The 15,262-nt window shown below is 47.0% G+C and overlaps 1 protein-coding gene across 1 annotated transcript in view; it reads right to left on the bottom strand.

The window, feature by feature from the left end:
* stk11ip (serine/threonine kinase 11 interacting protein) overlaps nt 1-15,262 on the bottom strand; it is a 105,902-nt gene that overhangs the window by 6,561 nt on the left and 84,079 nt on the right. Inside the window, exon 22 of the mRNA XM_080199580.1 lies at nt 11,248-11,426. Coding sequence (XP_080055706.1) covers nt 11,248-11,426 — 179 coding nt within the window. The remainder of the gene's footprint in view (nt 1-11,247; nt 11,427-15,262) is intronic.

The following is a 15,262-nucleotide window of genomic DNA, read 5'->3' as shown; positions in this document are numbered from 1 at the left end:
CGCAAAAACCCAGCCTGCAGGTGGTCAGGAAGGCTAATGGGATGCTGGCCTTCGTAGCGAGGGGGATTGAATATAAAAGTAGGGAGGTCTTGCTGCAGCTGTATAGGGCACCTGTGAGGCCGCAGCTGGAGTACTGTGTGCAGTTTTGGTCGCCACACTTACGCAAGGATATTTTGGCCTTGGAGGGAGTGCAGAGGAGGTTTACTAGGCTGATACCGGAGTTGAGGGGGTTGAACTATGAGGAGAGGCTGAATAAACTAGGCTTGTACTCGTTAGAGTTTAGAAGAATGAGGGGAGATCTCATTGAGACATATAAGATGATGAATGGGATGGATAGGATAGAGGTGGAGAGGCTCTTCCCGCTCAGAAAGGACAGTAGGACTAGAGGGCACAGCCTCAAGATAAAGGGGGGGCGGTTTAGAACGGAGTTGAGGAGGAACTTCTTCACTCAAAGGGTGGTGAATCTCTGGAATTCTCTGCCCGTTGAAGTGGTGGAGGCTGCCTCGCTAAATATTTTTAAGACGTGGGTTGATGGGTTTTTAATAGGCAAGGGAATTAAGGGTTATGGGGAGAGGGCGGGAAAGTGGAACTGAGCCATGACAGATCAGCCATGATCTTATTGAATGGCGGGGCAGGCTCGAAGGGCTAGATGGCCTACTCCTGCTCCTATTTCTTATGTTCAATGTAAAACAAAGGATACAATTCTTAAAAAGAGTGCAGAGCATTGGAGAGAGTGCAGAAGAGGTTTATAAGAATAGTTCCAGGAATGAGAAACTTCAGTCATGAAGATAGATTGGAGGGGTTGGGGCTGTCCTCCTTGGAGAGAAGGCAGCTTTGATAGAAACGTTCATAATCATGAGGATAGACAGGGAGAAACTGTTCCTGCTTATAAAAAGATAGTTTTCACCTGGGAGTCTGAGAGCAAAGGGACAGCAGTTGTGGTACAATGTGACGTAAATTTCAAAACAGTATGACTATACATGGCAGAGAGAAGCTCGGAAGGATTTTGCCTCCTCCCTTATCCTGTTGGTGTTGACCTGGTGAGAGATTAGCTAGTTCCACGGGTATTTACGCAGAACCTTGGCATGCATCAAAGAGCGATTGAACAATAGGATAAGAGAGAGATTCCCATTCCAGCTTTGCTGTTATTTAAAGAGATATTTGAATCTATGGGAAGATTGTTATTTACTTGGAACTGAAATAGTGATGTTAGTAATTACAGTTGCTTCTTTTCATGTTTAAAGATGATTCAACTGTCAAACGGCTTCACTTTGTTGAAGTTTAATTGAAACTGTGTCATGAATAATGCTTGTTTTGATAAAACGTCCCTAATTTATTAGTGGAATTACTCTTGGAGCAAAGTATCCTTTCTTCACATTAATGCTAAAGTAGGAAAATTGTTGGTGTCTTGTTGGGCAGCATGGTGGCACAGTGGTTAGCACTGCTGCCTCACAGCTCCAGGGACCTGGGTTCGATTCCCAACTTGGGTCGCTGTCTGTAGAGTCTGATGTGGAGATGCCGGTGTTGGACTGGGGTAAACACAGTGAGAAGTCTCACAACACCAGGTTAAAGTCCAACAAGTTTGATAGTAAACCCACAAGCTTTCGGAACGCTATTCCTTCGTCAGGTGAGCGGAAACTTTCCACTTACCTGACGAAGGAACAGCATTCCGAAAGCTTGTGTGTTTACTATCAAATAAACCTGTTGGACTTTAACCTGGTGTTGTGAGACTTCTTGCTGTGTGGAGTCTGCACATTCTCCTCATGTCTGTATGGGTTTTCTCCAGGTGCAGTGGTTTCCTCCCACAGTCCAAACATGTTCAGGTTAGGCGCATTGGCCATGCTAAATTGCACCTTAATGTCCCAGGATGTGTAGCTTAGAGGGATTAGTGGGGTAAATATCTGGGACTATGAGCTTAGGGCCTGGGTGGGATTGTTGTTGGTGCAGACTCGATGGACCAAATGGCCTCCTTCTGCATTGCAGGGATTCTATGATTCTAGTCTGGCTTTATAACGTACCATGGGGTTCTGGACTCAGACCCCGAATAAGCAAAGCTCCCTCACCAATCGCCACCCAGTAGAGTGACCAAGCTCTCTCAGATCCAAACTGGAGTCTCACAACACCAGGTTAAAGTCCAACAGTTTTATTTGGTAGTAAACGTCACTAGCTTTCGGAGCGCTGCTCCTTCATCAGGTGAGTGGGGAGATCTGATCACAAACAGGGCATATAAAGGCAGCGTTCCGAAAGCTAGTGGCTTGTGCTACCATATAAACCTGTTGGACTTTAACCTGGTGTTGTGAGACTTCTTACTGCGTTTACCCCAGTCCAACACCGGCATCTCCACATCCAAACTGGAGCCAGTGACAGACACGTGAAACCTCATGGAATCATCAGCCACAATTCATTCCTTAACTTTCTGACTTTGGCCCTGCGAGTGTGATGGACTTGTTACACAGTCTGAGTATCTTGGCTTCATTAATCCTCGAACAGCACCCAAGTAGTGTCGGGGCAGGAGGAAACTGCTGGTGAATGGGAATAAGGAACTGAAACTCTGCACTGCCAATCAGAGGAGTTTAGGAATGAGATTCCAGAATCCAGAGCTCAGGGTCAATAGTGATTAAACAGCACTCATGCAAGAGCCAGAATTTTAGGAGTGTAGATATTGAAAAGGGCTGTTGAGTCACTGGAGGTTAGAGGGATAGGAAAGAGTGAGGCCATGGAAGGATCTGAGATCAATGAGAAGAATTTAACCAAAAGAAAAACCAACGTGTGGTTTCTGGACTGGGACCAATGTAGGCCAGCAAGTGCAAAAAAGAAATGAATAGAACAGTGCTTGGTGCAAGTCAGGACATAGACAGCAGAGCTTGAGGTTAACTGAGGGTACAAGGCAAGAAGCCTGCCAGGAGGACTAGGGCTGCACTTTAGCATGCAGACAATTCCACCAGAAGAGAGTTTAAAGTTTATTTATTTGTGTCACAAGTAGGCTTACATTAACACTGCAACGAAGTTAGTGAAAATCCCCTAGTTGCCACACTCCGGCACCTGTTCAGGTACACGGAGGGAGAATTTGGAACAAAGAAAACAAAAAATTACAGCACAGGAACAGGCCCTTCGGCCCTCCAAGCCTGCACCGACCATGCTGCCCAACTGAACTAAAACCCACTATCCTTCCGGAGACCATATCTCTCTATTCCCATCCTATTCACGTATTTGCCCAGGTGCCCCTTAGTTAAAAGCCACTAAAGTTAGACGTTTATTTATTAGTCACAAGAAAGGCTTACATTAACACTACAGTGAAGTTACTGTGAAGTTCCCCTAGTTGCCACGGTCCAGCACCTGTCCGGGTCAATGCACCTAACCAGCATGTCTTTCAGAATGAGAGGGGAAACCCATGCAGACATGGGGGGAATGTGCAAACTCCACACAGACAGTGACCCAAGCTGGGAATCAAATCCAGGTCCCTGGCGCTGTGAAGCAGCAGTGCTGACCACTGTGCTACCACGCTGCTCACTATAGTATCTGCTTTCACTACCTCCTCCAGCAGCGAATTCCAGGCACCCACCACCCTTTGTGTGAAAAACTTGCCTTGTACATCCCCTTTAAACTTTGCCCCTCGCACCATATACCTGTGCCCCCGAGTAATTGACTTTTCCTCCCTGGGGATAAAGCTTCTGACTGTCCGCTCTGCCCATACCCCTCACAATCTTGCAATTTACCCATGACCAATGCACCTAACCTTCACAGAATCACAGCTGAGAACGAGAGGTCATTGTGTTAAGAAGGTTCTGAGATCAGGGTTGCAGCAGTTTCTAGCTGTGAGGGCGGATGCTACAGCACTGCTGATCGTGGGCACAGAACATGTATCAACATTGCAGACCTGCTCCTTGCCCTATGGCAGCGGTGATAAAGTGAGATATTAATTTGTTGGTTTTGCAGGTATTCAATACTGCTACTCCACCCATTTAATTACATTTATCTGCATTTAATTAGCATTTATAATGCACAATAACATCCCAAGGTTTTTGACACTGAATGGATTAATTTAGTAAATTGCTAACCACCCCCCCCCAGCCACCCGCTTTCTCTCTCCTTCAGGTCATGTTAATTCTCTGTGGGGTGACATTCCGCATTGCTCTGGTACCCCAATCACATAAGAACATAAGAACATAAGAAATAGGAGCAGGAGTAGGCCATCTGGCCCTTCGAGCCTGCCCCGCCATTCAATAAGATCATGGCTGATCTGTCGTGGCTCAGTTCCACTTTCCCGCCCTCTCCCCATAACCCTTAATCCCCTCTCTTATCAAAAACCCATCAACCCGCTTCTTAAAAATATTTAGCGAGGCAGCCTCCACCACTTCAACGGGCAGAGAATTCCAGAGATTCACCACCCTTTGAGTGAAGAAGTTCCTCCTCAACTCCGTTCTGAACCGCCCCCCCTTTATCTTGAGGCTGTGCCCCCTAGTCCTACTGTCTTTTTTGAGCGGGAAGAGTCTTTCCACCTCTATCCTATCCATCCCATTCATCACCTCACCACCGTGTTGGCAAAACTATCAGACCAAGGCTGATTGTGGCTTTCTCCTCACTCCAGAGATGCTGGGGCATGCTGGCATGGGGATCAGCTAAGTCCGGAGATACGTGGAGGGTGGCACAGTGGTTAGCACTGCTGCCTCACAGTGCCAGCGACCCAGGTTCGGGTCACTGTCTGTGCAGAGTCCGCACATTCTCCCCATGTTTGTGTGGGTTTCCTCCAGGTGCTCCGGTTGCCTCCCACAGTCCAAAAGATGTGCTGGTTAGGTGTATCGGCCGTGCTAAATTCTCCCTCAGGTGCCAGAGTGTAGCAACTAGGGAATTTTCAGAGTAACTTCATTCCAGTGTTAATATAAGCTGACACGCAACACTAAGAAATAAACTTAAATGTTAAATTTAATGATCCGGGAGATTGAGAATGATTAGATAAATAGTGGCATTCACTTCTTCGGTCACTGAAAACGGAATACAGGTGGAGAAGGTAGTCAAGGAGGCATACGGCATGCTTGCCTTCATCGGCTGGGGTACTGAGTTTAAAAATTGGCAAGTTATGTTGCAGCTTTATAGAATCTTAGTTAGGCTGCACTTGGAATATAGTGGTCAATTCTGGTCACCATATTACCAGAAGGATGTGGAGGCTTTGGAGAGGGCACAGAAAAGATTTACCAGGATGTTGCTTGATATGGAGGGCATTGGCTGTGAGAGGAGGTTGGAGAAATTTGGTTTGTTCTCAATGGAACGATGGAGGTTGAGGGGCGACCTCATAGAAGTCTACAAGATTATGAGAGGCATGGACAGAGTAGATAGTTTAGAGGCTTTTTCTCAGGGTGGAAGAGTCAATTACTAGGGGGCATAGATTTAATGTGCGAGAGGCAAGGTTTAAAGGAGATGCATGAGGCAGGATGTGTTTTTTTTTTACACACACAAGGTGGTGGGTGCCTGGAACTTGTTGCCGAGGGAGGTACTGGAAGCAGATACGATAGCGACTTTTAAGGGACGTCTTGACAAGTACGTGAATAGGATGGGAATAGAGGGATATGGTCCCCGGAAGGGTAGGGGCTTTTAGTTCAGTCACGTAGCGTGGTCAGTGCAGGCTTGGAGGGCCGAAGGGCTGTGCTGTAATTTTCTTTGCTTTTTGTTCTTAATTCCTACAATATAGAAAGAGGCCATTTGGCCCATTGAGTCTGTAACGATCTCCATCCCACTCAGGCCCTATTCCTGTAACCTTCAAAGTTTATTTATTAGTGTCACAAATAGACTTACATTAACTCTGCAATGAAGTTACTGTGAAAATCCCCTAGTGGCCACACTCCAGTGCCCGTTGGGGTACATTGAGGGAGGATTTAGCACGGCCAATACACCTTTCAGACTGTGGGAGGAAACCAGAGCACCCAGAGAAAACCCACACAGACATGGGGAGAACGTGCAAACTCCACCCAGACAGTGATTCAGTTGAACCCGGATCCCTGGTGCCGTGAGGCAGCAGTGCTAACCACTGTGTGTCGATTTAACCTGAGGATCACCACTCCACATGAAAAGCTGGGGCCTTCATAAATAACCTCAGCACCCAATGGTGGTCTTTAGTGAAGAGGCAGCATGAAGACCAAGGAAAATATGGCAGCAAATCTCTGATGAGTAATCTCCCACAAGGCAACAAAGAAAAAAAATAAAAGTGGCAAAAGCTGGGAGAAACTCCACAGGTTTGCCTGCATCTTCAGACAGAAACACAAAAGTAACGATTCGAGTCTGTATGACTCTTCAGAGTAACACTAATGAAATGAATAACTAAATCATACACGGCAGGGTTACACTGAGGGATAAATATCAGCCCCAGACACCAGCGCATCTTTGCTCTTGGTCATGAACTCTCACATCCAGCTGAGACCACAGATTCATGTATCATTTGAAAAACAGCATCGCAGGCAGAGGTGCACTCCACATGCCTGGCACTGGGAGTGATAGCCTGGATTATGTGACTCGAACCCACACAGATAAACTAACGCAGCCAATTCTGAAGAAGTCTTGCAGATTAGAGGTGTTTACAACCGTGAGCTGTGACCCCTGTCCAGTCCAGCCACTCCGCTCAGGCATGTTTACAATCCCTTTGGGATTGTTTTGGGAACATTGTGGTGGATGTACGAACAACTCTCACTGGTGTATGCTACTGGCAGGATTACGAATGAGCTGCTTTTAGGTCTCAGCTTCAACACCACAAGGTAATTTTCTGCTGCTGCAACAGGTTTTATCTTGCGTCTTTGGTCAGCTTGCAGGCATCAGCACCTTTCCAGCAGCCCAGCCTCCCGTCACTCAGACACGCCTGTGCTGAGTTTACAGCAGACTGAGTCAATGGCTGAAGGGCAAACACACCAGGGACCAGGTTCCCCCTCTCAGAACTCATTCTGTATTCTCCACAACTCCCCAAAGCCTGCTCATCATCTACAAGACACAAGTCAGGAGTGCGATGGAATATTCTCCGCTTACTTGGCTGAGTGCAGCTGCAACAACACTAAAGAAGCTCGACACCATCCTGGATAAAAGCAGCTCGCTTAACTGGTACCCTATCCACCACCAGCAAGTTCTCCTCCAAGCCATGCACCATTCTGACTTGGAAATATATCACTGTTCCTTCACTGACACTCAAGTCAAAATCCTGGAACTCACTCCTTAACAGTAGATTGCAGTGGTTTCAAGACACCAGCTCACCACCACACTACTTCATTTTACAGGATGTTGGCTAGGCCAGCATTTTATTGCCCATTCCTAATTGCCTTTGAGAAGTTGTTACTGAGCTGCCTTCTTGAACCCGCTGCAGTCCAATGTGGTGTAGGTACACTCACAGTGCTGTCAGGGAGGGAGTTCCAGGATTTTGACCCAGCGACAGTGAAGGAACGGCCGATATACTTCCAAGTCAGGACGGTGAGTGACTTGGAGGGGAACCACCAGGTAGTGGTGTTCCCAGGTATCTACTGCTCTTCTCCTTTTAGATGGTAGAGGTCATGAGCTTGGAAGATTCTGCCGAAGGAACCTTGGTGAGTTCCTGCAGTGCATTGTGTAGGTGGTTCACACCGTGCTGCCGTTGCGTTGGTGGTGGAGGGAACAGCACTCAAGTGGGCTGCTCTGTCTTGGATGGTATCAAGCTTCTCCAAGTTGTTGGAGCTATACTCGTCCATCACTTTCCTCAACTGTATCTTATAGATGGTGGATAGTCTTTGGGAAGTCAGGAGATGAGTCACTCACTGCAGAGTTCCCAGCCTCTAAGCTGCCCTTGTAGTCATAGTATTTATAGATACAATAAGAAGTCTCAACACCAAATTGGACTCTAACCTCGTGTTGTGAGGCTTCTTACTGTGCCCACCCTAGTCCAACACCAGCATCTCCATCTCCTTTATATAGATAGTTTAGTTCAGGTTCTGGTCACTGGTAATCCCCAGCTTGTTGCCAGTATCTATGGAGTCACAAACTGTGAACATTGTGCTATCAACAGTGAACATCCCCAATTCCTTATGATGGAAAGAAGGTCACTGATGAAGCAGCTGAAGGTGATTGGATCCAAGGTTGTTACCCTGAAGAACTCCTGCAGTGAGGTCTTGGAGCTGAAAGGATTGCCCTCCAACCATCTTCCTTCATGCCAGGTATGGCTCCAACCAGAGAGGAGTTTTCCCCTTGATTCCCAGCGACACCAGTTTTGCTTGAGCTCCGTGATGCCATACTCGGTCAGATTGGCCTTGATGTCAAGGGCATCACACTCACTTCAGGAGTCCAGCTCTTTTGTCCATGTTTGCACCGAGGCTGTAGTAAAGTCAGAAGCTGAGTAACCCTGGCAAAACCCAAACTGGGCTCTCAGGAACAGATTATTACTAAGTGCCACTTGATGACCCCTTCCATCACTTCATCTATGACAGTGGGTTGACGGGGCAGTAATTGGCCAGGTTAGATTTGTCCTGCTTCTTGTGTATATGACATACCTGGGCAATTTTCCACTTCTGTTTTCAGACTCGTTGATGGGATGTGAGCATTGCTGGCATTTATTGTCCAGCCCTGAGGAGCAATTATGTGTCAACCACATTGCTGTGGATCTGGAGTCAGTCTGAAAGGCGGGTTGGTTAGATACATTGGCCGTGCTAAATTCTCCCTCAGTGTACCTGAACAGGCGATGAGGGGATTTTCATAGTAACTTCACTGCAGTGTAAATGTAAGCCTTACTTGTAACACTAATAAGGCTAGTCCAGGTAGGGGTGGCAGATATCCTTCCTTAAACCAGTTGGGGTTTTCTGATGATAAAGAATGATTTCATTATCATTTCAGTTTTTAATTCCAGATGTTTTGTTTGAGTTTAAATTCCATCACCTGCCATGGTCCTCAGGATATTAGCCTGGGTCTCTGCACTGCTAATCCACTGATCACTGTACCACCACCTCCTCTTGACCTCCAGGAGGATCAGGCAATAAATGACGGCCCGCCAAGGTTAACGGAAGGGCTGTGCGTGGGTAGTGAGTTAGGTGGAGTAGAGGTTTCCTGGGTTTTATCAGTAGCCTCACACTGGAGCAGCAGTGACATTGGTTCCAGGAGGTTTGGAATGAGCTGAAGATGGTGAGAGATTTAGGGTGTGCGCGCAGCTTGGTGTTTCCAGACACTTGCTACCCCCCCTGTCCTTTGAGGTGGTAGAAGTTGTAGTTTGGAAGATGCTATCTAAGGAGCCTTGTCAAGTGAATCCTGTAGATGGTACACATGGCTGCCACTGTTCATTAATTTGGTAGAAGGTGTGCCAGTCAAGAGGGCTGCTTTGTCATGGATGGTGTTGTGACCTTTGAATGTTGTTGGAGCCGCACTCAAAATTATCATCCATGCTTGAACAATTATCATTTTGTTTAGTACAACGTTACTAACTATTAGCGTCTACTATATCAGGAGTTTATAAACTTTAAAAGACAGAGAAAACACAGTTTGTTGACTTATAGCTCAATAATTTCTCCCTCCATCCCCTCTCTGTGAGGCTAGTCTATGCAAACTGGCCTCAATAAGATAACTGCTCTTAAATGTATTGCAGAGAAGTGAGAGCCAGAACAGCCTCAACTTCACTGGTTAACTTAAACATGTAGCATTAACACGACCCCATTGTTTGTAGAAACATTATCTCACTCCAAGGCCAGTTCAGCAGATATCACCAAAAGTAGCCTATGTCTTCTACACGGGGCACAGTTTGTGCAGGCTAAGTATGGACAGGATAACCTCACAGGCTCAGCTGTGCAAATATTGACCAGTACTGAGCAGCAGAGATCGAGGTGGAGTTGGTGCAGGGACTGCGGGCAACAATTTGGGGTGGAGAGCGATCACAACGTTACATCCTGAAGCAAATAACCCAGCTATCACGGACAACAGAAATAGAAAATGCTGGAAAACCTCAGCAGGTCTGAACATCTGTGGGGAGAGAATAAAGCCAACGTTTCGAGTCTGGATGGCTGTTCACCAGAGCTGATAGCAAAGAAAATCAGCAGAGATTTATACTATTGGGGTGGGACAAAGGGAATGCAAATGACTCAGATGGCTGAGAAAGGTGCTAAAATGATAATTAAGTGATCAGAATGCGAGAATGGCACGATGGAGGAGGTACAGATCGTTAAAGGATTGCCTGAGCAATGTGGGAGTTGCTCTGAAGTGGGGCAGGGGGCAAGAAGGGGAGCCGGAACAGAGAAGTGGAAAAATGCAAGAAAGAAAGAAGGTTGATAAAATGGATGAATGAGATGAAATAAAATGAAGAAACGGGGTGAAAGTGGAGGGGAGAGAGTTCATGCTCTGAAGTTGTTGAATTCAACGTTCAGTTCAGAAAGCTGTAAAAGTGCCCAATGGGAAGATGAGGTGCTGTTCCTCCAGTTTGCTTTGGAGTTCACTGGAACATTGCAAAAGGCCAAGGACGGACACGTGGACAGCAGAGCAGGGTGGGGGGTTGAAGTGGCAAGCGACAAGAAGGTCTGGGTCTTGCTTGCAGACCAAAGGTGTTCAGCAAAGCGGTCACCCAGTCTGTGTTTGGTCTCTCTGATGTGGAGTAAACCGCATTGAGAGCGGCGAATGCAATAGACGGGATTGAAGGAGGGTGCCTGTGAAGCGCTGCTTCACCTGAAATAATCCCGCCAGCTATCATTTATCCTTCAACAGACAGCAGTAAAAAAAAAGATCCAACTTGTCACATTGTGCTTGTGGGAGCTTGTGTGCAGAAACTGCCGACGGCATTTCCTACAACTGTGGCTGCACGTCATAACGTAATAAATTGGCTGTGAAAAGTCCAGTGGATGCTCGAGACACTGTCAATGGAAACAAAGCCTGGTCAGGTGTATCAGTGTGTGCAGAGAGTGGAATGTTTGCCATCGAGCCCCTTCTTCAGTCAGGTCAATATGGGAGCAAGCTGCATACACTGATAGCTCAGTCCCATTCTCACACTCTTCATAGGCAATCTCCCACTATGCTTTCAACCACTTCTATCCTTGCTCGGAATCAACAACTTCTATACGCACGGCAGTTTTGAAAGGACACTCAATGCTTTTAACAACCTTGGAGCATAAATCAGGTGGAAGGGTCCTGGCACCAGCCAAGTCTTTTCATGAGAAAAGCTTTCCAGTTTGTATATTTGTGTTGGATAGTGCGAGGAGTAACTAAAAGGCTTGCTGCTAGTTGCACACCAGCCAACTGGATGAACATCAGAGCCACATACACTGCAGAGCCCACCTGTGAAAAACTGCATGAAGTTCTTGCACTTGGATGGATTTCGGATCAACAGTGTGTAGGATGCCCCCGAACTATCGAACTCCATGCCAATGCTCTGGGTGCGAAGACCCACCTGCAGGTGCACCAGATCCAGTATGGGATGCACTTCCCGCTTCCTTAACCAGTTGGAAGGCTGGCCACTAAACAGAAAAAAGGGAAGAGAATGAAGACCCAGACATCTGGAAGTACAAGGTCAACAGACACATGGGAACACACCACCATGTGGAGGCTCCCCTCCAAGCCAATCACCATCCTGATTGGAAATATTTCACTATTACTGAACTGTTCCTGGAACTTACCTTCCTAACAGCATTCTGGGTGTACCTACACCTCACGATTCAAGAAGGCAGCTCCTTCTTTAGGCCAATTAGGAATGGGCAGCAATTGTTGGCCTAGCTAGTGACGCCAAATTTGATTTATTGATCCCAGTACACGTGACAACAATGAAAAGTACTGTTTCTTGTCACTACACAGGCAAAACACAGCATTTGGGTTCATAGAGCACATAGGGGAGAAGGAAAGGAGACGGTATAGAATATCGTGTTACAGTGCAGAGATTCTATAGAGAAGGATCAGCTTACTATACGGTAGGTCCATTCAAAAGTCTAATAAGAACATAAGAACATAAGAAATAGGAGCAGGAGTAGGCCATCTAGCCCTTCGAGCCTGCCCCGCCATTCAATAAGATCATGGCTGATCTGTCGTGGCTCAGTTCCACTTTCCCGCCCTCTCCCCATAACCCTTAATCCCCTCTCTTATCAAAAACCCATCAACCCGCTTCTTAAAAATATTTAGCGAGGCAGCCTCCACCACTTCAACGGGCAGAGAATTCCAGAGATTCACCACCCTTTGAGTGAAGAAGTTCCTCCTCAACTCCGTTCTAAACCGCCTCCCCTTTAATCTTGAGGCTGTGCCCCCTAGTCCTACTGTCTTTTTTGAGCGGGAAGAGTCTCTCCACCTCTATCCTATCCATCCCATTCATCATCTTATATGCCTCAATGAGATCTCCCCTCATTCTTCTAAACTCTAACGAGTACAAGCCTAGTTTATTCAGCCTCTCCTCATAGCTCAATCCCCTCAACTCCGGTATCAGCCTAGTAAACCTCCTCTGCACTCCCTCCAGGGCCAAAATATCCTTGCGCAGGTGCGGCGCCCAAAACTGCACACAGTACTCCAGCTGCGGCCTCACCAATGCCCTATACAGCTGCAGCAAGACCTCCCTACTTTTATATTCAATCCCCCTCGCGATGAAGGCCAGCATCCCATTCGCCTTCCTGACCACCTGCTGCACCTGCAAGCTGGGTTTTTGCGACTCATGCACAAGGACCCCGAGGTCCCTCTGCACCGTCGCCTGCTGCAGTTTTTCGCCACGTAAGTAATAGTCCTTCCTACCATTATTCCTACCAAAGTGGACCACCTCACACTTGCCAACATTAAATTCCATTTGCCATTTCCTGGCCCATTCGCCCAGCCTATCTAGATCCTTCTGCAGACTCTCCACACCCTCCTCACAATTTGCCTTTCCCCCAATCTTGGTGTCATCAGCAAATTTCGACACCCTGCACTCGGTTCCCTCCTCCAGGTCATCTATATAAATGGTAAATAGCTGAGGCCCCAGCACCGACCCCTGGGGCACCCCACTAGTCACCAACCGCCAATCCGAATAGCACCCATTGACCCCCACTCTCTGCCTCCTATTTGACAACCAATCCTCTATCCACGCTAACACCCTACCCCCAACTCCATGTCCCCTGACCTTCTGCAATAACCTCTTGTGAGGTACCTTGTCAAACGCCTTCTGAAAATCCAGAAAGACCACATCCACCGGCTCTCCTCTATCCACTGCCCTAGACACATCCTCATAGAACTCCAGTAAATTTGTCAGACACGACTTCCCTTTAATGAAACCGTGTTGCGTCTGCCCTATCAAGCAATTCCCTTCAATGATAGCAGGGAAGAAGCTGTTCTTGAATCTGTTGGTACGTGTTTTCAGACTTTTGTACCTTAAACCCGACAGGAGTGGAAGAGAGTATGGGGTCCTTGATTATGCCAGCTGTTTTTCCATGGCAGAGGGATGTGTGGAAGGAGAAACGAATTAAAAGGACATTATTCGCAAGTCAGTGGAAGGGAGTAAGCAGAAAGATGAAAGCTGCATGTGACACATCGCATGAAGCACTTTCCATTTGAAGGGGAAACACCCAAGCATTTTCCTTCAATCTGTACTCAGTGCTGCAGAGTGAACTCCCCAAACACACCTCAGCCCCTGCTGTGAAACTCTCTCAGTTCAATGCATCCACAAAGACTGACAGACTGGAATTTCTACAGCACCTTACACAAACACCAGTCACCGCAGAGCACTTTACAGCCAATGAAGTTGCGGTAACTTGACAACTGTAGGCAAACATGGACTAAACAATAAAATAAACAGCACGTCACGGACACAGAATCTGGCAGTAGTTGTGCACAGGTCCCTCATGCGGACAATAATAAGTTACGCCCAATGATACTTGTACTTAAAGACATCAGCATAAATTTTCAAATAGGATGGTGCTTAGTGTATCCACAGTAACTCTTCTCTCGCACACTCCCACCCCCCCTATAATTTCTAGAAGTGTAGAATACAAGAGTAGGGATGTGCGGCAGAGATTGTATATGACTCTGGTTAGCGGTGGGTGTGGGACCTAATTGAAACTTACAGGATACTGCGAGGCCTGGATAGAGTGGACGTGGGGAAGATGTTTCCACTAGTGGGAGAGGCTAGAACTCGAGGGCACAACCTCAAGAGTGAAGGGCTGCTCCTTTAAAACTGAAACGAGGAGGAATTTCTTCAGCCAAAGGGTGGTGAATCTGTGGAACTCTTTGCCGTAGAAGACTCTGGAGGCCGGGTCATTGTATCTCTGTCTTAAAGACATTCATAGATTCTTCATCAATAAGGAGATCAAGGGTTACAGGGAGAAGACAGGAGAATGGGGATGAAAAAAAATCAGCCATAATTGAATGGCGGAGCAGACTCGATGGGCCGAACGGCCCAATTTTGCTCCTATAGCTTATGGCCTTTTAAGGAAAGATACGACATTCATGTCTCAACTATACACCAGTCTTTCAGGAGCTTTGCAACGGGCTGTGACCTGCTCAGTACCACTGGTGATTCTGTAAACACTGGTGAGGTTTGTTTCAGTGGAGCTGGACTTGTGGGCACAGGAGATGTTTGGATGTTCGTGAGTGAACGTCCCTCCATCTCCTCCTGGAGCAGAGTCCCTGATGCCCCTGTACATCAGGAACCATTTCCTATTCAGGTCCCACTGCAGCTTCTCCTTTTGCTGTGTGGTCTGGAAACACAGTTGTCTCAGAGCCATGACACAAACAAATATGATCGTGGTGTCTGCAGATGATTCTCCCATCCGTCAGTTTCACCACTAATGATACTGAAGCACCTTGATTGAAAATAGCTGCAGGCAGCCCAAATCCCCGACATAGAGCCATTTGGATTCAAATATCTCTCCCTAGCACGGTGGTTACATGTCTCCTGCTTTTCCGGTCTCCTTCCCACTCTCATTTTGACATCTGGATATAGCAGATTCAGGTGAGATTTTGGCTTTCTGCCCATCAGTAACGTAGCTGGTGAGAATGCCATTGTTTGAGAGTGATATGATACTGGAACAAGAACCTGAGAGAGCCTGGTTCCCAGGGTCCTGCCTGCCATTCTCCTCAATCCTTCTTTCAGGGTCTAAACAGCTCACCCTGATAAACAGTTTGAAGGTGGATGGCATATCCCATTTCTCTGCACGAAGCCATGGAACAAATCACTTGGGAAAGTTGTCCCGTTATCAGGGACAAGAGAATCCGCTAAATCAGGAGTTCAACAACTTGACGTAGCTTCTCTATTGTAATGGCAGCTGTCACGTTGTGTATTTCTAACCACTTAGAATGCTTGTCCATGATGAATAGAAACATATGACCCATCAAAGGCTCTGCA

The sequence above is a fragment of the Carcharhinus amblyrhynchos genome, chromosome 11 (assembly GCF_965287045.1).
Source record: "Carcharhinus amblyrhynchos chromosome 11, sCarAmb.v2.hapA, whole genome shotgun sequence".
In the NCBI taxonomy this organism is placed as follows: domain Eukaryota; kingdom Metazoa; phylum Chordata; class Chondrichthyes; order Carcharhiniformes; family Carcharhinidae; genus Carcharhinus; species Carcharhinus amblyrhynchos.
This window is presented reverse-complemented; position numbering and strand designations above follow the sequence as displayed.